This window comes from Balaenoptera ricei, chromosome 10 (assembly GCF_028023285.1).
Source record: "Balaenoptera ricei isolate mBalRic1 chromosome 10, mBalRic1.hap2, whole genome shotgun sequence".
NCBI lineage: Eukaryota > Metazoa > Chordata > Mammalia > Artiodactyla > Balaenopteridae > Balaenoptera > Balaenoptera ricei.
In genome coordinates, this window is record NC_082648.1 from 34,006,183 (window position 1) to 34,030,163 (window position 23,981).

At 35.8% G+C, this 23,981-nt stretch overlaps 1 protein-coding gene across 2 annotated transcripts in view; it reads left to right on the top strand.

Annotated features, from left to right (window-relative positions):
• Window positions 1–10,969, top strand: part of CNTN1 (contactin 1) — a 369,710-nt gene extending 358,741 nt beyond the window's left edge. For both annotated transcript variants that reach the window (XM_059934553.1, XM_059934554.1), the window contains exon 25: window positions 10,357–10,969. In XM_059934553.1, the coding sequence (XP_059790536.1) occupies window positions 10,357–10,433 (77 nt within the window). In that variant the 3' untranslated portion in view covers window positions 10,434–10,969. The remainder of the gene's footprint in view (window positions 1–10,356) is intronic.
• Window positions 10,970–23,981: the final 13,012 nt, after the last annotated feature.

Sequence of the window (23,981 nt, forward strand, 5' to 3'; positions counted from 1 at the left end):
TCATGGCAATCATTAACTGAGCTAAGTAATTTAGAAGGATGGGAAAATGCTATAAGAATAAGGATGGAACAGATGGTGTCAAGGGCAAGAGAAGTGGTGCCCTGACAAACTCTGAAGAACCTAATATGGAAAAGCCAGGGAAGGGAAACAAGAGGTAAGACAGTACAGGTGAAATAAATGTCAAAGCAAATCATTGGTCTCAAACTTCTTTCTAGATTTTATATTTCTTTCAATATCTTGAAAATTAATTATGTTATTTTAAGCATATTAGTATATCATTATCAATCAACATCCAAAAGTCCCTCTGTATAAAACACACTCTCACGAGTCATAGAGACACAAGGCACAAGTCTTATGGAGAGATAGTCAATAATGACTACCAAAATTTTATAATGAAATGACTGGGAGAAGACTGATATTACTGGTTAGAAGTATAGATGTTGACAAAAGAATTTCAATTTCCCCTCACAGTGAGAGAATTTGACTTGTTCAGTATAAACAAAATGGTTTCTTAAAGCATTCCCCAGAATTCCTGTTGGTTAGCAAGGAGTAACTACTCTGTTGATTTTTTAAAATAAACTCCTTACAGACGTAATGAAAGTCAACCTTCTTTTTTTCCACTTTTTTTAACCTAAAAAGAATTTGGAAAGAACTTAAAATTTCAGGGTTTAACACCATGAAAACATGACTAAGAATGAGCCTTCTGGAAACTCTGAAAAATATATAAAAAGAACAAAAATTCCATGTAGATGCCATCCAAAGTGATTGAAATTATTTTATATCTTCTACTGAATAAGCACAAACTCTTAGAAATCCTTTGGAGTAATTAGTGTTGATTTCAGCCAGTACCTCCTTACATGTTTCAGACTATTGTGAAAATAGCTGAGAAATTGTTTCTTCTGTGAAAGTACAAAAAGAAGATTCAGTTGATTTTGATACTCTTAATAGTTGTGAAGATTCAATGAATTCAGACTGTTTCTTATAAGAACTTCATGTGCATGTGGAAAAACAGAGAAGCACCAATTAATCCTTGCTCATAGATGGATGACACTGAATCCTACAGTAAGTAGGGGGCCTACAGTAAGGCCCCGAGGTCTGACAAACAAATGAGTTCAGGATTATATTAGGGATGAAAATCTTAAATAACAAAATACCACCTCAAACAGGTGAGTCATTCATTTGTCATAGCCCCAAAGCAAAGCTGAATCAAGAAAAATCAAATGGGACTTTTGCTCTGGTTTGCCCTGGGAAAGCTTCCCAGGTATTTGTGACTCTGAACCCCCACATGAAACCAGTGGGGGACTAGGATCCTTGGCTGTTGTGACATGGGGGTGTTTATATACTGATAATAAAATCCAACTCTCAACTCATTACATTGAGGAAAGTTGGACCACTGCATTGTCTGGCCTTATTAAGAAGGATTCATGAAGCATCTGTGGGGTAGAGAAAATAGCACTGGGCTTAGAACCAGGTTTTAGTTCAATGACAAATTTTGCCTTGTGCTAGGTGGGCAAATCTGACTCTTAGACCTTTAATCTGCAAATGAGGATAATGAGACATACTTCAACTGTATTATAAGAATTAAACAAAATAACATGTTGCAAAAGTTCCCTGGACAGAATAGGCACTTAATAAATTAAAAAATAATAATAATCCATTGAACAAATATTTGTTGAGGACATGCTGTAGACCAGACTGTCCAGAAAACTTATGAATAAATGATTTAAAGAAAACTTCTTATTATTCTTATATCATAGCTATCTGTACATTTAAATTTTTGGAGTTTCCCTCACAGATGAGGATTTGATTTAAAAGAAAAGCAGAGGTAATACTTAAATTGAAATTAATCTGCATCTATACTTTGATAAAACCTGACATGTGAATTGGAAACCACCCCCAGGAAGGCCAGCTGGGTGAATGATGGCTTCTAGTTCCGTCCCACAAAAGAGTCACATGAAACTGGATATAGTTGCCACTTTGGGGCTCACAATGCCAAAGCTTAACAGGGGCTTTTCTGTGTCATCCCATCCTCTCATCTCTTGAAAAGCCTGCTGTTCTAGGCAAATTTAAAAGGCAAAATACCTATCCTTTCCTAGAACTGGGGAATGATTTGTCCCACAAATATTGGTACTAGAAATAGGCATGCAAATATGTGTCTGCTAAAAATATGTCATCTCTCCTATAATTTTAGGGATGCCTAAACAAAATAGACCCTCTATGAATAAATAGTCATGATGTCCAGGAGCATGATAGACTAAGCCTTTTTAGTTCCATGGTCTCACCTACAAGCAAACGTTGTGCCCATCATGACCTTGAGCATGAGTATTAAAATCAGCAAAAGATCCTTTACTCAAATTTATGTAAAAGAACAACTAAGAAAACTTCAGTGGGCTTTGTGAGAAGACATACCTGCCTGCTTCCCTTTGTTTAGCTTTCTTTTGATTACATACACTGATAAGTTTAAGGAAAATTGACTGTCATGACCAACTAGTTTTACTCCTACTCTTCATTGTCAGTACCGCAAAACACCAGTTGTTCTCCTAAAAATGTAAAGTGGCAAAACTATAGAAGAAGCAAGTATGTCTGTGGCAGATGTAGGAGAGGTGCAGGGAGCAGTACTTCTTCTTAAGTAAACCTGGTAGGGTATGTGTCTGTAGCTCCTGAAGATGTCTAGGAAGTCTTGGTCATAGATGTGCTCAACTGGGCCCTCAAGCCTAGCACTAAAGAGGAACCATTAGCCTTGGCATGGAGCACACACAAATTTTTCAACTTTTTCTCTGGCTCTACTTGTTATCGCTTTGCCTCAAAAACTGATTGGGGAAAGGCAAGGCTGGGGCAGTGGAGGGAATAATTTAATATTTGTTTTTATGAATATTGCAAAATAGAATGAGCATCTGAAAGTCCCCAGGCTCTCTAAATTTTATTGATGTTGAGAAAAACTGATTCCAGTCCTAGTTTGATGCATTCCGCAAAACCAGGGCTAGCCACGTAAGAATATTCTGCCAAACAGCTATTTCCAATACCAAATGAGAAGATGATCTAATAAGCTGGCTCTGGTTGTTTGTGAATAAAGAACTTGAGTGTTATTTGTTAAAGATTTTGTATAAGTTGTGGAAAATATTAAACCCATGAAATCCATTATATGTATGTTGACCATTTTATAGAATAGGAGAGAGTTCTGAGTCTCTTATGTCTCATCCCATGCTTAGTGTATTCTCATATTCACTAGATAATAATTTTTAAATGAACACACTAAATTTCATATTTCAAATTCACAATTATCAGATGGCGTTTACTATGTATTTTTAACTTTTTTTTCGTTTAATTATCACAAATATCCTGCTGTGGAAATATTGTACTCCTCATTTTACAGATAGGGAAATGGAGGCTCTGAGAGATTAAGTACCTTGCAGAGGTCACACACTCAAGTGAGGGCAACAGTATTCAAGTAGAATTCTTTCTAATGCCAAGTCTCAAGCTTTTGTGAAAATCTTACCTTGCATTTCTAAAAAAGTAGGTAAACCAGTTTTAAAAGTCCTCAGAATTATAGTCTCATCTTGCCCAAAAATTATATCAAAATTAGGTTATTTAGAATGTGTTTGTTAGCGAATGGACTGTTAGAAGTTACTTTTATATTTCCCAGCAAATAATTGGTCATCACTCTATTGGAGATGCTTGATCCTTTCTCAAAGAAGAAATGCATCCTTGCAATCTAACATTTCCTGATAGAGAAAGGACCAGAGTAAGGAAAGTATATGACTGCCAGGATAAGCTGTCAGCAAACCATACACCCTTGCCCAAAAAAACCCAAAAAACTATTTTGTTTGACATATGTGTTCATAATTGCCAAATAAGTAGGAGCAGCAAGATTAGTGGGTTTCACCAGTTTGAAAAAAAACCATCATAACCACTATCACTTATATGATCAAGCTTTTAATGTATATATATAAACAAATAACAACTTTATCATAAATAAGGGGAAATATAACAAATATCTTTGCAAATTTTAGGCTCAGTGCTTGATATTCTTAAACACATTATGGTTTGCATAGAATCATAGGCTGATGGCAATGCTAGGAACCTAAGGAGTTATAATATTGAACCCTATCATTTTACAGAAGGAAAAATCCACAGCCTTGACAAGTAAAATGGCCAAAGATCACACCAGCCTCAGAGCCATATTCTGAGTCCAAATATTCTCTTTTGCCCAAAGTTACACAACTAGCTATTGACAGAACTGCAAATAGGTCTTAAATTATCTTTTTTTTTCTTCTTCTTCACATAGCTTAGTATTTTGTTATCTCAAAGAAGCATAAGGAGATAAAATTCTCAAACACAGAATAAGCAAGCTGATACACATAGACACTATAATATAATAGATATCAAAGGCAAAAAAAATCATCAAATATAGAAAGTCTACTGTATCTCAAAGAAAAAATCCATTTTATTTTCTGATTTCTCTTTTGTTTTCATTTCCAGAAACTCTTAAAACCGATTGGGGTAAATATCCATAACTCCATTTTGTCAAAAGCAGGTAGTTTTGCTTATAATAATGGATTTAAAATTGAATACTGTAACAGCATTTTCCCCAAGAGACCTATTTGAAGCAGAGTCAACTAACTTTTTAAAAAGATACGTCTTTTAATTCTTAATAAGCATTAGACAATTTATAAAAATAAAAATTCTGATATATGACCCAAAGAAAATTTTAACACTAACCTCACTGAGTTACAGGAGTTTTATTCCAAATTCTATACCAGTTTCTAGGCAAGGGTAAAAAATCAGGTGTGAATCAGGAAAAGGGTGGGGGGAATCATGAAAAAGAAAATGTGAAAGGGAGAAGAGACATATAAGATAGAAATTCCAGAAATGAATTAACCAATAAAGAATCTATAATTGTTTTGTCTCAGACATTCTGTAAAATCCCAATAGTCAAGACAAATTTTGAAATACTTGTTTTTGCCTCAATGGCTTCACATCCTTCAAGTGTTAAGTCCTGAAAGAAAATTAGAGTACACGAGTTTTTTTAAAAATTTTCTTGGTCAGAAAATTCATTCATACATTAAATTATGTGTCAATATCTGAAAGTAAAAAGCAGCTCTTCCTCCTTTAACCTTTGTTTTCACCCATTTCTTCCACAAAATTTAAGAAAATAAGTGCCATTTTCTCATTTAAACCTCACAACAATCTAATGGGTAAACGGACACAAATAATTTTCCAAAGGGTACACAGCCAGTAAATGATAGACCCAGAATTGCCAATGGGTCAGGCTAACTCCAAAAACAAAGCTCGTAATCAATACCTGAGATCAGAAAGTGTTGACGTCTTCTTAAGCGACCCTCCTCGTTGGCCACAGTGATTGGTTGAGGGATGGGAACCTGTTCCAAGCTAGTTCAATCACACAAATGCACTAATTCAGCCACAGTATTGGTCTGAAAGTAGGTATATGACTCAGACTTTGCAAATAAGGATCTTTACTTGAGAGTTTTGTCACTGGAATTGGGGTAAAAAAAAATATCATCTCTTTGATCTTGAGAATGTATGATTGTGAACTTGACTCTCTTGTCTGTCTTGAGAAGTCAGTCTGAGAATGTGAGGCAATCTGCAAAGGAAGAAGACATGAAAGTCAGAAACGTGGCAGACGACACAGGTATTCAGTTAACTAGCTCTAGTTGTCCAAAAGCAGTGCAAAATCAGCTTTTTCTTCAGTTGAGTTCCAGTTACTTAAAACCAAAGATCCCAGACTACCATGTCACAGAGGAGATCAACTTGAGCTAGACTACTACAGAAAAGTCCAATATGCCCCATGTTTATAGGTGAAAGGACATTTCAGGAATGTTTGTGATCTAAAAGGACACAATGTGTGACTTGGGAACAGTAAGTAGACATACATGTCTCAAATGTAAGTTGTCTGCAGGGGACACCTGCCTTATCTATTGTTTTGCTTTGTTTTTATCCAACTACTTTTCAAAAAATACAGTGTAGGACTGTATAAAGAGATGAACAACATCAAATGTAGTATGAATCACTATCATTTACAGAAGTTTTCTACCAGCTATGCACTTTTTGAAGTGCTCTACATAAAGCAGCTGTTTTCAAACTGTGATATGCAGAGCCCTACACATTGCCTGAAGTGATGGGCTTGGGGGAGTACAGGTACAAGCATGAACATAAAGGAGGCAACAAATCTGTGGTCTCCTGCCCCAGGCCCATCTTTAAATAAAGCATCCCCTCTCCCTGCTTGTTCAGTAAATGGGCTTCCACATGTGATTGTTTCTGAAGAAAGGTTATGCTGCTAAAATATATATAACAACCATTGATACACATCTTCTCCATACTCACAATAAAGTGATGAGATATATTACCCCTGTTTTATACTTGAAGGAACTAGGGCATAAAAATATTAAAGAACATGCTCAAGATGACCTAGCCAGTAAAAGGCAGAGGCAGTATTTGGACTCTCGCTTTCTTTGCCTGGTTCTAGAGCCCCATTACACTATTCCCAGTATTCCCTTACATCTCCTGCTAGGACAGTGACCTGCTTACAGACCCTCATATTTCCCTGTTTGTTCTCAAAATCTAAACAACCAAGGACCAGTTACAAAGCTGTAGTCTGATAGATAGTTGGACTACCTGTAATTGACTGGATGTAACAAGGAAACGTACCCCAGAGCAGTCGTGGAACACCACTCAAGTGGGAAGGAGAAACATCTTATGTAAGGTTTGAGTTCTTACTGAAGAATCCAGAGGAAGGTCTAAGGGAAGAAGCAATCAGTTCTGGATCAGTTGCTGTTTCCAAGATGAGGACAGGAGTATCAGGAATGAACTAGGGTTGGGAGCCGTCTCAAGGGGAGAGTAGTTAAGCAATTGGGTGTTCCTAGTGAAAGATGGGAAGAGTAAAGCAGGTATGGAGTATCACTGGTAACACAGCACTAGCCACTCAATGAAGGGGTCATTTGTGCATTTTCCAGCTGCTGCATGACCTTGGCAGTGTCTCCATTTAAGTTCAAGCTGGCATTATCTGTGTCTGTCATACTACTAACCTGAATAAAGGCAGGTGACTTTGTTCTTTTTCCCTCTGAGCTGATTTTTACTCTCAATCCCAAACAGACTTTTACTCTTATATTTCTCTAAACTTGCTGCTATCCCAGCAGGGGTTTTATTGGATTTGACAAATTTCAACAGCAAACACCCACTGATGTGTACCTAACACACCTAGTATATATGAAGCATACCCCTAGGCATGGGGATCAATCGTCTTATCAAAACGCTTTCTTCCCTCAGCCCAGGGTTATAAGGCTTTGAAGGAATCCAAAGTAACATCCTATCAAGACAAGCTGGAGAACCCCTTGGACTGAGCAGTAAAATAAGGCCTTTCTGATACTGCAGATTTTTAATATCATCTCTCTGATAAGAGATGCAGGTCGCAGTGGTTGACTTTGTCTTCTTTAAATCCCCGTGTCCTACCCCTTCACTTTCTCTCCCACTTTGTGCTCTGCAATCAGAAAAGGTTCAGGGCTTTTAACTGGAAGAATTATTCATATTATAACTTTATGGTTCAAGAACTCACTATATGCTGGGCTTGGTATTAGACAACACTCCTGAAAATATGATTTGGATATATTCCCTGTCCTGAAGTTGTTCACAATCTAGAGATATTAACAGGTGTGATTATAAACATGACACCACAAGGAGAAAATTCCAAGTATTAATAGTAAACATTAGCAATTTGGTTTGGACCATGGTGTCTAAACTTAAGCATCAGAAAAGAGATTTGTATTAAAAACTGACTAGAGGGGCTGTCTATTTAGCATAAAACCTGAAGAGATTGTTAAGCACTGCTTAATTTTTAATTAAATTTCTCTTCTCAATATATAACTCTCTCTAGCAGGAATCCTTCCTGAGGGAAAAATAAATCTGGGCAGTTTAGGTTAAAAAAAATCAAGAAATCCAATGGAAGAGACATAGTATTCTAAATTGGCCTTACATTTGTTCTTATAGGCAAAAGTAATTAACCAGACTGATGATTTTTTCATGTTTGATATTCAGTAGCTATGTGAAAAGCAAAATATACGTTTACTACATACCATGTTAAGTACTGAAATTATGCTTGATATACATTTTGTTAGATGGAAAACAAATATATGTTTTAAACCCCTCAAGAATATAGGGATCCCACATTTAAAATGACTTTAAATAGTAATTCAGTCAGGTCTCTAATTTGTGTTTGCAATGTGGAAGAGAATTGAAGATGAAGACCACAATTACATAAGCTTGAGCCATTAGAGAAATTAAATATAACACACATAAACATGAAGATTTTATTTTAAATAAATCAAATATCCTGATGTTGAAGCCACAAATTATGAAATTGTGTTTGGTTTTCATACTAACACCAAAACTTCAAAATGGCATCCACAATTGACTAACCTTCTTTCCGTGGCCACAGTTTGTACTTAGCCAACCCACATATTCAGGCAAATACATGAATGTGTACCCATCATTGATGTAATTCGTGGTCAAAGACAGAGCATTGCAGAGACCCTGTAGTCATTCTCAGACAAAGGTCTTCAGGAAAGATCTTTTAAATTAGGTCAGACAATGAAAGCTAATGTTTTTCTGTGTGATTAAGGTTTATTATTGGTCATCTTATTGAATAAAATAATACGTGGGCTGTGGCATAGTTTTTAAATATCTGTGTAGAAAAATAGAGGGAAAAATACTGCAAGAATAAAGACACTTTGAAACAGCTTAGGTGCTCTGCTTTCCCATATGTCATTTATTTTCCCCCTGTGCCCTTGCCTTGACACTTTAAGTGCAAGATGTAGTGTCCTAATGCTTTTCCAGAACTGGTACCTTTCCAAAGCTATCTATAGAAAGTGCCAGAGAGGTAGAAAGAGCATGGACTTTGGAGCCAGGCCAATCTGAGATCTAATCCTGGCTCTGCCTTCTACTGGCCACTGGCCTTGAACAAGTCATTTTACCTGAATCTGAGTTACATAATCTATAAAGTCAGGAAAATAAGATCTGCCATCATAAGCTATTGTATAAATGTCATAATACATATAAATGGCCAGTGTGGTGTCTGTCTTGTGGCTGTAGAACAGTGAATAGCAGCTATCATGGTCATTATTTGTGTCATCATTGCTACCGATAATGCCGTTATGCATTATCATAAAGAGGCTATAAGCAGCTACTCGAGGGATGTTTATATTGTGCTTGCGGTTCTGCCCTCACTTTTACTTTCACTGTCCTGCTCATTTCTAAGAACCCCTTTATCAGTGTCTGATAATGTTTTCTCTCTTATACTTTCCATGCAGCACTGAATGCTGCTAACAGGGCAATAGCGGAATGCAGGTAGACACAATCATCTTCCACCTTACAGGGAGTATGACTGTGCCTTCAAGGACCAAATTCGAGAGAAATGGCCTTGAATCTTCCTAAACGTAAGAGGAATATTCCAAAGAAAGGTCTATTTAGGCAACTATTGATATAGTAGATAACAATGATTTAAAGTTTCAAATTTAGAGAATAAATTTCCCAAAATGGACACAAGTCTATTATATTTACAAGCTGTATTTTTTGCTCGTTGAAGAGAGCACCTAATAATTGTGGAGAGTTGAAAGGAAGAGTGTACCTTCTTGGTCCCACTTTTCAGCCCTTTCTCAAGAATTCCAGTGAAGCTGGACTTGGACCCATAAACTTACCTGACCACAGGAAGAGCCCTTCTAGGCGTCATTCAAGACATAATTTAAGTCTGTAGAATATTACATCATTTTTATTCTTCATTTACATAACATCTCTCAGGGCAATTGTTCTTTGGATAAAAATTTGAATAGATTATTTATTATTATCAAAAATACATTTCTAAAATCATTGCATATAAGCCCCTAAATGTTTTAAAACCATTAGGATATGAAATCATGTAGGATCTTCCAGTATACCTATGATGTCACTGCCCCATGTAATGTTATTAACATTTTTGCTGCATCTCTTTATCTTATTTTTTCACAGCTTACTTACGATTTTTCACTTATTTATACATGTTTCCTGACCTAGTGCCTTCTGGTAGGAGTTCGGGACTGCTGGATCACAGGAAAAACAGAAACATTTGCGATCTTATTATCGTAAATGATTTATATGAGCTTTTGGTATAAACAGTCCACACAGTCTCACATGCAAAATCCTTGATCAAATATTTTTGTTTTTCTTAAGTCACTTAAGACTAAGTGAAGCTAGTATTTTTTTAAAGGAACCACTTGGGTTTCAGGGTTTCATAATACCCATAGCAGGGTAAATGAGCAACAGTGACTGTTATCAATGAAATAATATGCACTTTTTTGGTTTACATTATAGGTGCGTCCATCCTATCACCATGTCTTCTTGGCTTCCTGCTGCCTGCCCTTGGCATCCTTGTCTACTTGGAATTCTGAATGTGGCGTGACAACTGCTGCTCCCAGCCCAGTTCAGAGGACACCCTGCATCTCTGTGATGACTACAATTCCTTCCAATTCCTGCAACTCCATCCTAAGCCAAATAAATTATACTTTAACAAACTATCCAACTGATTTACAACATATGTTATGACTGAGGCATTCAGGAACCCCTTCATCCAAAAGAATAAACTTTTAAATGGGTGTAAAATGATTTTTAACTCGTTCCAATATGCCTTATAAACACCACTTAACCTAATTCTGTGACAGTTGCATGATTTAATCCAATGGGACAATTTACAGTGTTCAATTCAATACCATAGGCTGTAGAGTGAAAGTAAAATCACCATACACAGGTGCTTTAAATTTAATAACAAGTTGTGAAATATAATAGAGGTTGAAACGTTGATTGTATGTGGTAAATGTAAGAGTAATACAGTCTCTTGTACTATCCTCTCTGTTTTGGGTCCTGCATATTTTTGAATGGCCCCTATCATTCATGGCATTTTGAGTTTTCTTTAAAAAAAAAGTATAACTAAAGCATTTAACATAATTTCCAATAGCAAATCATTCTACTGAATGAGTTGGATGATTTTGAATATTGAAAACCAAATTCTAGAACTTATTTTCAGTATTCTTATTTTGGAAGTAAGTAATTTTCTAAATATTTGGTTTTCAGAATCAGTAATACTCTTAAGTTAGTTTTTTAATAGTAAAATTAATATACTACATGAAGTTATTTTTTACTTTTGTATTCTACTCTGACATTATTTTATGCTTTTCTTATCATCAATTTCAAACCTCAAAAAATCACAGCTCTTGTGTTAGAGTATCATCATGTTGCTGTATTTATTCATATGTGAAATGATGAATTTTGAGAAGTAGAGTGCTTCAATTTTTTAATTGAGATGTGACAGTCTTTACACAGCTAGGAATAAATGACAGTTAAGTGAATATCAGAATTAAATAATATTCTAGTGACTTTTTGTTTTTGTTCTTCATTCTAAGTAAAGCCTCTCTTTATTAAAGGTATGGAATCAAGAAATCACCTGTAGCTTGGAAAAACTACAGTATTCCCTATTTTTTTAAATTTAGTTTTAAACTCATTTCCTGCTTCAATGCAATACCGAAAACTGGCTATGAATACCAAATCAAGATGTTGCTAATGGTACTTTGAAGAGTATGCAAAACTGGAAGGCCGGGAGGAGACAAATAACGTGTCTGTCCAGTGGTCTCCCAAGTGTTGGTGCTTTAGGTTTTTATAAGTTGTGAAAAGGAAGATGCACATTTCTTCATTCTCCATGGTGTGCACGGAAATGTGTTTGAGTGTGGATGTGAAAGAAATCGAGTAATAAAGGATTAGCTGGCTTATGAAATAGTGCAATGTCTGATGCTTCAAGAGGTATAATCCTATTTTATTAGCACAACCTTGCTAGCTAATTAGAGATAGAGTTTATCTTTTTAGAAAGGATACCTTATAGGTTCATAAAAAAAATATTTACAGGAAGCAAAATAGATCTATTACTATTTTACCCCCCTTTCTTTAATTTGTATAATTTTTGTACTATATATCTATGTATAAATGTTTAGGGTTTTCATTATGAAAATACCAATAAATATTTCATTAGTTTACATTTAACTCTTTGTTATAAAATGAAACTTTTTAAAAGTAAGTGAAAGGGGTGATTCTCCAGTGGAAGTATGTCAACAGTCTTGAGATCGTTACCAGATTTCATAAAATATTTAATTATTTGAAAGAAAAACAAAATCTCTTCATACTTTAGGGAAACGAATACTCTGTGAGCCTTCTGTACAAATGTTTGTGTTTTCATTGTTACACTTTGGGGTTTTCCTTTTGCAATGTGACCCATGTTGGGCATTTTTATATAGTCAACAACTAAATCTTTTGCCAAATGCATGCTTGCCTTTTATTTTCTAATGTATGATAATAAAGAGCAAAACTGGTTTTGCATGAAATGGTTCTGAAAGGTAAGAAGAAAACAGACTTTGGAGGTTGTTTGTTTAATTTTAAATTTGTGGCAGAGATAAGGTAGATTAAAATCTCTCATACACCGATAACTCAAGCTTTTCATTTCCTCATACAAGTGTACAAATTTGACTGGGACCATCAGTTTTAAACTGTTGTCAAACTAACTAATGTATCATCTGCTTTAAGACGCAAGATTCTTAATTAAACTTTATATAGATATAGATACATCTGTTGTTTCTTTGTATTTCAAGGAAAGGTGATAGTAGTTTTATTTGATACTGATAAATATTGAATTGATTTTTTTAGTTATTTTTTATCATTTTTTCAATGGAGTAGTATAGGACTGTGCTTTGTCCTTTTTATGAATGAAAACAAATTATAAAGAAATAAATGTCTTACTGTTACCCAAGAAACAACAATTGTCCTTTCAATTTACCTGAAGTTGAAAATTCATTTTTAGAGGGTTTTCATTAAAGGTTTAATAGCATGGGAGAAAAACATTACATGTTAAACAGCAGTTCAATGTTTGAAGCATTCTACAAAAAATATACACACAAACATAGAGCTACACGCATACGCACACACACAGGCATTATTACAGTGAAATACTATCGCCTGGGAGATAACTTCAGTTTATGGAGAGGTCAGTGCATTTCACTCAATCTAATGCTGGACACTAAAGCAAGCTGCTAGATGCTGAAAAAATAAGAGACTAGATAAACCCTGAATGAACTGATACCCTTAATAGAAGAATTTACATAAAAGCATAACTCTACAGACAGGAATCTGGTTCAGGTAAAGCTTTCTCTGAGTCCTGAGCCAGACTGAGCCCCAAATTCTGAATGCCAGAGCTTCCTGTGTTTCTGGCTTACAATCCTCCCCTGTGTTCTGATTGTGATTTCTCATTGGCATTCTGACCTCCTTTCCTGTTTCATGAAGCTTGCTTCCACCCTGCATCCTGGTTTCCCTTTTAGACCCTGCCTCTGTTTCTTGACCTTAAGGATTATATTACTTCCATTCTAATATTTAGCTTTTGGTATTTGACCTTGGATTGACCCCATCTCTAATTCCCCAGGCTTTGGGAGATCAAAGCTTCTTTCTGTGAGAGCATTTTCCCTGTTAGCTGTTCTCAAACCTGGTCGTCCATCAGGATGACCTGGAGAATTTGAAAAAATAAAATAGATTCCTTAGGTGTTAGTTCAGACTTACCAAATCAGAATCTGGGCAGTGAGGCATAGGGATCTTTCTAGGTTGTTCAGGAGTGTCTGAAAAGGAGCCAGGTTTGAGAATCACAGATTTTCATCATTATTACAAGGTAGATTAACTGCTGTTTTAAACTGAATCAACAATATTAACATCATGGATACATAATTTAAATATCTCTTAAGAAAAAAATCCATTCTCTTGGTTTGTCTAAAATGCTAATTTGTTCATTTGCTCTCTTTTGCTTCTACATCTTAAGTATCAAAAGGCTATATACTTTTTGTCTATTAAAAATATCCCCTAATTTGTTTGTGTCTAAAATCCAAGCAGCAGACTGAAATGCACTTCAGAAGATTTTTTTCTCTAGAGGAATGTGGATTTTACTTTCTTCTTTCTTTTTTCTTCAAGTAACTTGGAAAGTTAATTAAATTTTAATACCTAATTTCCTGAGTCTCTAATCTTCTGGAGATGCTTAATAAAAAGATTGATGAAAGGTGCCCCCTCCCCAACTTGAACATTTTTTTTTCTTCACAATGGGAAACATGGTGGTTTTGAATGAGTTGACTTTAAAATTAGTTGATGGGGAGGCCAAAATTAGGTTTCTACATTGTTTATCATATTTTAAAAACAGGTTTCACTTTTCAGTTACCAGTAATAGATTTGATGCTTGGGGAAATATACCAGTACCCATGATGCTATTACAGTTTGGCTTTAGAATTCAGTCAGGCTCATCCTAAGGCAAAACTGTAAAGTGAAAGAACTTGGTCTTCATCTATCCTATCTCCTCAGTTAGGCTCTTTTGCTTGATGGAAGCTGCCCTAAAAGCAATCCCCTATACCGTCATACCTTCTTGCATTAGTTTCCTAGGGCTGCCACACAAATGACCACAAACTGAGTGCTTCCAATAACAGAAATCTATCTCTTACAGTTCTGGAAGCTGGAAGTCAGAAATCAAGGTGTCAGCAAGGTTGGTTCTCTGAGGGAGAGTCTGTCTGTTCCGTGCCTCTCTTGTAGCTTCTTGTGGTTGCAGGCAATTCTTGGTGTTTCTTGGTTTGCAGCTGCATGTCTCCAATCTCTGCTTCTATTGTCATGTGACATTCTCCCTTTGTATCTTTGTGTCTAAATTTCTCTCTTCTCATAAGAGCACCAGTCATTGGATTAGGGCCCACCCTAATCCAGTCTGACATCATCTTAACTTGATTACATCTGCAAAGACCTTATTTCCAAATAGATTCCAGCTGGATATAAATCTTGGTAGAATATTATTCAACCCAGTATACATTCTTTTCATCTTTTTAAAACCTGTATATGCCCCACTCACACTAATGAGGATATGATTGAAAAGCTGCTCTAAGCGTGCTTTCATAAAACATTTATGTTGATAACATACAACAGTATGGATGAATTTCAAATGCATTATGCTAAATGAAAAGAAGCCAGATTCAAAAGGCTGTGTGATTCCATTTATATGACATTCTGGAAAAGACAAAACTCTAGGGACAGAGAACATGTCAGTGGTTATCAAGCATTAAGAGTAGGAGGGGGGTTTGACTACAAAGGGACAGCATGAGGGAAGTCTTGGGGGTGCCAAAACTGGTGGCAGGGACACAAATCTATTGGTCAAAAGTCATACAACTGTACAACAAAAGGGTGAGTTTTACTACGTGTACATTTTAAAAACTTTTAAAATGCAGTTATGTGAAGATCATGGGCATTGGACAAACCTGTGATCATGTTCTAACTCTGTTATTACCTTGTGAGATACCTTGTGAGACCTTGGGCAAGTAATGTGACATTTGGAAGATAGTTTCCTTTCCCATAAAGTGAGGATAACACTTTTCAATCATTCAGAATCGTTTCAGTTGCAAATGACAGATACTCAACTCAAATAAGCTTAAGAAAAACAAGGAATTTATTGGCTCAAATAATGGCATCTGCCAGATATAAGGGCAGGATTTAAAGGCTTAAATAATGTTCTCAGCAGACTGTCTCTCCATCCACTGATTCTAGTTGTCTCTGTGCACACATTTCATTTTTAGGCAGGCTATCTCTTTGTGACAGGAATCACAGGTGCTGACCGTTCCAAGCCTACATTCTGCTGGCTGGTGGCCCCAAAGAAATAGGGACTCTTTTTCTGAGCTAATACAGATACCAAATCTCATTAAAGACTCATATTATCCCCAGGAGGTTGGCCATCAGGGGCCATCACTGGCCTCCTGCCTGTCCTTCTGAATAATTGGAAGGTGACAAGAGCACTGTAATAGAAATTCCACCAGGGCCACATGGAGTGGAAAGGGATGATTCCCCTAAAAGAAATATCAGGTGCTATTAACAGAAGGAGGGTATTGGACAGACAAAAACATTCTCCACTCCACTTATTCTTCCTAAAATTCTATGAGTTAAAAAGATGATAGAGTTAAAATGCTTAGCATATAGTATTAATATATTCCCCCAAAATCTTAAATTTCCTCTCCCACCATGACTTTTCACCAGATATATGCAAATTAGCATTTAGGGCTTCTAAAAATCTTAACTCAGGTGATTGCATAGCTGTCTGTTTATATCTAGAACAGAGCTTAGCATTCAGTCAACTCAAAGTCACCTATCCTTGGTCAGGTAGAGCTGATTTAGTTGAACCGAACGCAATAGCAGAATTTAAAAGAATAAGGAAAAGGGTCTGTTGGCTCTGAAATCTTCCTTTTACTACATTTAAATGTATAACATTTTCAATGATGAGGTGTGAGGAGAAACCACTGTCAAGCAGTCCTGTCTACACTTTTTTCATTATTTCTAAGAAAGAATGATGTGTATATCCAGACATAGCACAAGTTTTCAAGGGACTTTAGAACTTCAGTGGAAAATCTTATCCACATAGATCATCATGCCAATTAATCAATGGGAAGGGGCATACCATATTAAAGTGGTGAAAACACATACACCATTTTAAGTGAACTATATTAGTTATTTATCGCCACAATAATGCTGCAGAAACACAACCCCAAAACCTCAGTGACATGTAACAATAAACATTAATTGCTTACACATCAGGGTGAGCAGATCAGAAATGTGGCTTTGCTAATGTGAACTGGGCTTTCTCACTCGCTTGAGAGCAGGCTGACTGTCAAATGTTAGAGGCTGCCTTGAGTTGGGGCCTTTAGGGCAACTTGGATCTGCTCCACTTTTCTCTCATCTTCCAGCAGGCTAATTCTGACATGTTGTCATGACAATGGCAGAGGTGCAAGGAAGCAAATGGAAACGTGCATGTACATTTTCAAGCCTTCTCTTGCCTCATGACTGCTAATATCCTATTAACCAAATCAAGTCACATTATAAAACCCAGAGCCTAGGAGCAGGGCAGGTCATTCACGTATGTGGGTGGGTACTTTATAGCTACAAGCAAAGGGTGTGGATATAGGGAATACTGACGAATTGGAGCCAAACGATGCAGTCTACCACAGACATTTACCAAATCCCATTGGATCTAAAAGGCCATTAATTTTACCATTAAGAAAGAAAAAATACTCCTAATTAAATTATAACACAACGTTTGTTTATCATGTAGAATTTTATTTTATATTTATGGAAATAGTTATTTACACAAAAATTTTTATGACTTGTGATTCTTATGCATAGACAAGAAGGAAACTATGTACAAAATAAATTGTGTAATATAGTCCTAAATACTTCCACATTCAGAATATGACTCTTCTAAATCAATCTTAAACTCTGAGTAATTGATATTTGTGTTTTGCCACAAAATACTATTCTTTGGTGGTATTGGTATATGCATGATTTCTTAAAAGAATGCTCCAGTATTTATTCCAAGCTTCTGATGCTCATTCTGCCAGTACTTTCTCAATCTTATCAGGCATTAATAGACAGTTATTAGGGCCATTTAAAAAATATGTCCATAAATTCTTTGATAGTTCTCCCTTCAGGAGGTAGAAACTAATTCTCCTCCTCTTGAGGTTGTGCTGGATTTAAGGACTCATTTCTAGTGAATAGAATAAAGCAGAAGTGACAGTGCAGGACTTTGGAAACTAGGTAATAAAAAGCCCATGTGGTTTTCATGGTTTCCATTTTGGTCTGTCTGTCTGTCTGTCTGTCTGTCTCTCTCTCTTTCTCAGATCAGTTGTTCTGGGAAATGCTAACTGCCATGTTGAGGAAGCGTTCAGGCAGCCCTATGAAGATGACCACATAGTGAGAAACTGAGACCCCTACCAACAGGCATGTGAGTGAGCCATCTTGCAAGCACACCTCAGTCCCAGTCAAGCTTTCACATGACTGCAGCCTTGGCTAAAAGCTTAATTGCAGTCTTCGAAAGACACTGAGCAAGAGCTACCCAACCAAAATGCTCCCAGGTTCATGACCCTCAGAAACTGCATGAGATAACAAATATTTGATGTTTCAGGCCACTAAGTTTTGGGGGTAGTATGTTATACATAGAATAAAATAAAGACTCCTGCTGACAAGAATTTTAAGCAAATGAAATTGTCTGATCTGGCCAACAGGAATAAAAAATGTTATCCTTATATGTCCAGATGCTCTATTTCCGTAAATTTCTGTACATAAAAAAATTTTTGGTTTTAATGATGAATCATAAGACATTTAAAAAGCAATTAAACTCAACATGTGTTATCCCCCAAATACTCCTAACTCAACTGAAGTAATGCCAATATAAACAGCTATGACCAAAGTCACATACGCGCAGGCAGTGACAACTAAGTCATTATTGTCTTCTGGCTGACGGCAATTAAGAGATGCCATAAATTGTAAGATGCATTCCATTTTCAGAGATATTAACATGTAAAAATCACTGGGTGTACTAGAAATGATAAAATATGGTATTTAACAACCCTTATGAATACTTACAGCTTCTGGACCAAATTTGAGTTAAAGAAGATGAGAGTTATGTTTAGGTTAGGATGCTGAATTTCATTTGTTTAGTTCACTGAGGAAGCAAGACGCCAGCTTAGGTGGCTGGAATCGCAGTGGTGAGCTGAGATGAGCATGGCTGCCAAGGGAAATAGCCTCTCTACATTTACATCTGCCATAAAGATTACAGCTCAAAGTGTTCCACCAGGCTGAAGTGTGTTTCTTTTCATCTTCATAGAGCAGCATAAGACCTTGTATGTAATAAGAACTCAGTACATATATATATATCTATATTGAATGGATTATTGAATGAAAAACAAATTTTTAAGTTTTCAGTGTTTTCAGTACATGTTTCTATAAATAATTTTCATATTGCTTGATTGATAATAATAATAATGATAATTACATATATTCTAATATTGCAATATTTGAATATTCTAATATTACAAGAGAATAATAAGCTTTTGACAATGTTGTGTTTACAAGTCTGAGTTTGTGAAAACATCTGGGTGGGGAACAGGTCATCACCAAAGAGGAAGAAATTCACCTACACTTGTACTTTCAGGGAATAGCCAGTACCTCCTTCTCTGAGTATTATTTCTGTAACACTTTATTTCTAAATGTTCACACCTCAGGAGCACAGGATCAGGTTGATATGATCAATAATATTCTGCAATTTGTGGCACACACTAAGTACTGTCTGAGCACAATGTCTCTCATACTTATCATTTATTTATTTATGTATTTATTTATATATTGTATTATGTTTTTTCCATTTAACTCCAGTTCCATATCCTGCCATGCCTTCACTGTCACTTCAGTTCATCTTTTTTGTTTTATTTACACATGTTGTATGAACAATAAGTAGTATTGTTATATTTGGTTTTATTTACATAAATTATACTTCACTGCATATTTTATTCTGCTTCTCAGTTCTTTCAATTAATATTATTTGTTCTAATCTGTCCATGTTGTTCTATGTCGGTTTAGTTTATTCCTCTAGCTGCCTTTATTACGTTTCATTCCTTCATTGCCATTCTCTTAAAATCTCCTCACTAAAAACAATTTGAAAATAAACATCTTTTTACATGCTTTTTTATGTGCCTCTGGGAGAACTTTCCTAGGGTATATATTCAGTGTGGAAGTTTATTAAGTTATAGTATATATGTATAACTTATATTGTCTTATACCTGTGGTTGAAGGTATAGCAATAAACAAAAGAAAGTGACACCAGTTTAAAATGGTGGCTCCAATTTTTCTTCTTCCAGCACCTGATGGCTTCCATTTTCCCATCTGAACTTAAAGTTACATAGATACAAAGTTTAGCTTGTCTAACCAGGTGTGAAGTGCTTTAATTTATATTTCTCTGATGACTAAATATCCTGAGCATCTCTTCGCATGATTATTATACGTATATTCTTCTCCTATGAATTGCCTATAAAAAAATCTTAACAGTCTATAGAAACCTTGAAGATGAAGATATGCATATCCTGTGAATAAACAATTTCACTCATGGGTATATGTGATAGAAAAATGTGTGCATAGGTGTACCAAGTTAGCAAGTACCAATGTTAGCATTGTTCATATAACTCAAACTTGGAATCAACCCAGATGCCCGTCAATAGTGGCTTAGATAAATTCACTATGGTATTTTTAATATAATGGAATATCATACAGTAAATAATATGAATATTCTACTGCTACACACAATAAGAGTGAATTTTACATGCACATGTTTTTCAAGCTAGACACAAAAGAATACATGCTGTACTGTTTTAAAAGTTCAAGATTAAAGTGTTCAGAACTGATCTGTTTCATTAGAAGTCAGGATATTTGGTTACCTTTGAGAAGATGGGTAAAGGTAGTGACTGGCAGGGAATATGAAGAGACTTCTGGGGTGATGGTTTTTCCTGATTTGGTGGTAATTGTACTGTGTGAAAATTCATTAATCTCTACACTTAGGACTCATGCATTTTTCAATATGCATAGTATGTTTCAAAAAATAGATTTGGTTAAAAATTCAATAAACCTAATTGTGCATAAGTCTGCATTTCTCATTATGTCTTAAATTAACATTGTTAGGAAATGTGACTATCACATATATCTCCCACAAAGGAGTTATAACGCGTTATTCTTAATCAAAAAGAAAGATGACTGAAGAAGAAATTATAATCAAGTATGATAAGTCCTATGATAGGGAGAAGTCAAGAAGCTATCAGAGTAGAGCGGGCTTGGCAATGCAGACCAGGAATCAAGAAAAACTTCTCAGAGAGGATAGTGTTTAAGGTACTACCTGGTGTGTGTGGGGTAGCAGCGGGGGGAGGCTGGGAGAGAGTGTTACACTGAGATGAGAAGAGTGTGCCTGGCAAGGGAAAGTCACTGTGAAGGGACCAAGTTGAGAGTGGCTCGGTGAGATTTAGAAGTTGAAATGTATGAGGACCCAGGCTGGAGTGATATCTTCGTGGATCATGAGGGCCCTTGAGTCCTGGTAATGAAACTGTGCTTTAATTTACCACATTGGAGGGTGAAATAATGTTTGCCTTTTAAGCCTAGTTCAGACTACAGTGTAGACAGTGGCTTGGAAATGAGCAGTACTGGAGTGAGGGAAACCAGTTAGAGGCCAGTAGTAGCAATAATCCAGGTAGAAAGGATGGTGGCCTGAAATCCTTTTGTCGTGGAGGAAAATAAAGAAAGTAGACAGACTTTAGAGATGTCTAATAAGCCAAATTAAGAGAACTCATCATTTGATTGGATATGGTAAGTAGAAGAAATGAAAAATGTTGAGAATTATTTACTTGTTTCAGGTTTAGCTATTTTTCCTAAAAAATAACCAATGCTTTCAAATGACTTCAGAAATGATTTTGAATACTTTTAAATATTTGCACTGAATCTTTATAATTATAGCATTTATATTATGCTCATACTGTTCATGGCCATGACTAGAAAAAAATAATACAATATCTGGAGGAAGACAACTTAATGCATGATAATCTGTTGAAGTAAAGTAAAAGTCTGAAATACCTTCATGAGACTGAAAAGACTTGCCTACGTGAGCAAAGATAAATCAGATTGTCCCAAAGTTTCTCTAATTTTTTTGTGGTTTGTCCATGATGAGCTTTCAGATCTCTCTTGAGAACATGGTCATACAGATACTTTAAAAGAGAGTAAGTTAACATTCCCTCTCTCATTTAACCTGCCGTCCTTAGAAACATTCATCGACTGCTTACATGTTGGCCATTTCCAAAGCTAAATATTGGAAGGCAGCTTCTAGTACTGTGTGATTTGAAAACTGCCAGAAGGACATCTGTCTAATGAATCTTAGACTTCTGTATTATTTATTCTTTTGGCTTTGTGGCCCTTAAACTTGAGAAAAGCACAGCTAAAATCAAACAACCACAGCTAGCTACGTAAACTAAAATTATTATTATTAAAATGTTACCTAAATATATACAGCACAAAATTAGTTATAAATTTATTGTACTTATAACTCACACCAAAGTACATTTAAAAATTATACAATGAACTTCCCTGGTGGCACAGTGGTTAAGAATCCGCCTGCCAATGCAGGGGACATGGGTTTGATCCCTGGTCTGGGAAGATCCCACATGCTGTGAAGCAACTAAGCCTGTGTGCCACAACTCCTGAGCCTGCACTCACTCTAGAGCCCGTGAGCCACAGCTACTGAGCCTGCATGCTACAACTACTGAAACCTGTACACCTAGAGCCGGTGCTCCGCAACAAAAGAAGCCACTATGGTGAGAAGCCCACGCACCGCAACGGAGAGTAGCAACAGCTTGCCGCAACTAGAGAAAGCCTGCGCGCCGCAATGAAGACCCAACACAGCCACAAATAAATAAATAAATAAATAAATAAACAAAGATACAAGGCAAGCAATATTGAAATTAATAATTGATTTAATATGATCATTGATGTTGTTTTGCCAAAGTTAATTTGCTGCTTGCAGCCCTGTACCAGATGACTGACTTCTTCGGCCATTTCTCAATGCTAATTACAATAAAGATTTCTGGCAAGCAGTGCTGACATTTGGGCATCACTTAGTGCAAGCTCATCATACACCATTAAGTGCATATCTCTTTATTTCTTATTATCCAGAGACAACAAAATAGTACCACTTGGCACCAATGGACTTGTAAATACAAATTCCAGGGCTAAAATTATAGGAAATATTAAGCTACCCAGCAGTCATTCAGAGGATGCAGAACATGCTTACAGTATTTTTAAAGCTATCATCCAAAGATGATCAAAACTTTTACATTCTCCTTGAGAACTCTCAGAATTTGTGAAAAGCAATTTCTCTGACTAGACCCAGCTTGAGGAACACTGGATTAAGTCTTGATAGGCAAGAGCTAAAATGCAAATATTATTCAATATTTGTAAAGAATAGCACACCAGATCTTTTCACACTCTGACTTAAACAATTAAAGTAGAGAAGGGAAAGACCTTCAAGAAAAGGAAAGACAATCCTCTTTGGCTGGAGTTAAGGGGTTAGGAATTAAAGCATTTGTAAGTAAAGCATTTATAATGATGATATGAAACTTTTGGAAGATACTAGAAGGCACTAGGTAACAGAGACCAAAGTGACCATAATACAGGAGAGAGAAGAAGATGATTAAAAAGGATCTGAGGAAGAATGTAAAGCATAATATGGATACTTAAAAAAATTTGTGACATTAGTAAATATTATAGATGCAGTATATTATTCTATTCAATTCAGCCATGCTGATATAGAATTAAAGTACTCAAAAAAGCAAAGAGGTAGACTTCTAAAATAAACAGTTTCAATCCTCAGAGAGATATTTTTATGTTGCTAACTGAGGCAAACAAGCTTTCAGAAAAGATTTAATGATTGGCATTTTTGGCATATGAAATGCCATTGAACCTGCATGTTCATGATTTTCTTTGATTTGAACAGAAATGTTTATTTTTTAAATAATTCTATTAAGAACTGACAGATTATATACTTTAGAAATTGTAAATTTGGTATGAAATAGAATATTCCAAGCAGTCCAGTTTGGGAAGGATTTTACCATTTGAAAAATCTTAGGAAATACAACAGTTCTTTGACACAAATAATTTACCAGAGTCTTAAAACACAAATCTGAGTCCCAGATCTAGTGATATTGAGCTAGCTTCACGATTCCTATGGGTTTAAGTTTTGTTCCCTGTATCAGGAGGAAGTTGGCAAAAATAATCACGGGCTCAAATCCTCTGTATCATTAAACCTACAGCTAAAGAAATTTCTTTTAATCCACATAGTAAACCTCTCAAAAATTAATATTAAACAAAAAGAGAAATAAATTATTTCTCCCTATAATTATTCCATTGGATCTCACATGTATCATATAAAGAGTATTTCCATCACACCCTAAAAATGTGCTTGCTCCTAAGAGCCTGTGTGCTAAATCCTAACTGACAAACAAGCTACTTCTGTGCTTCAATTGCAGAAATACACTATATAA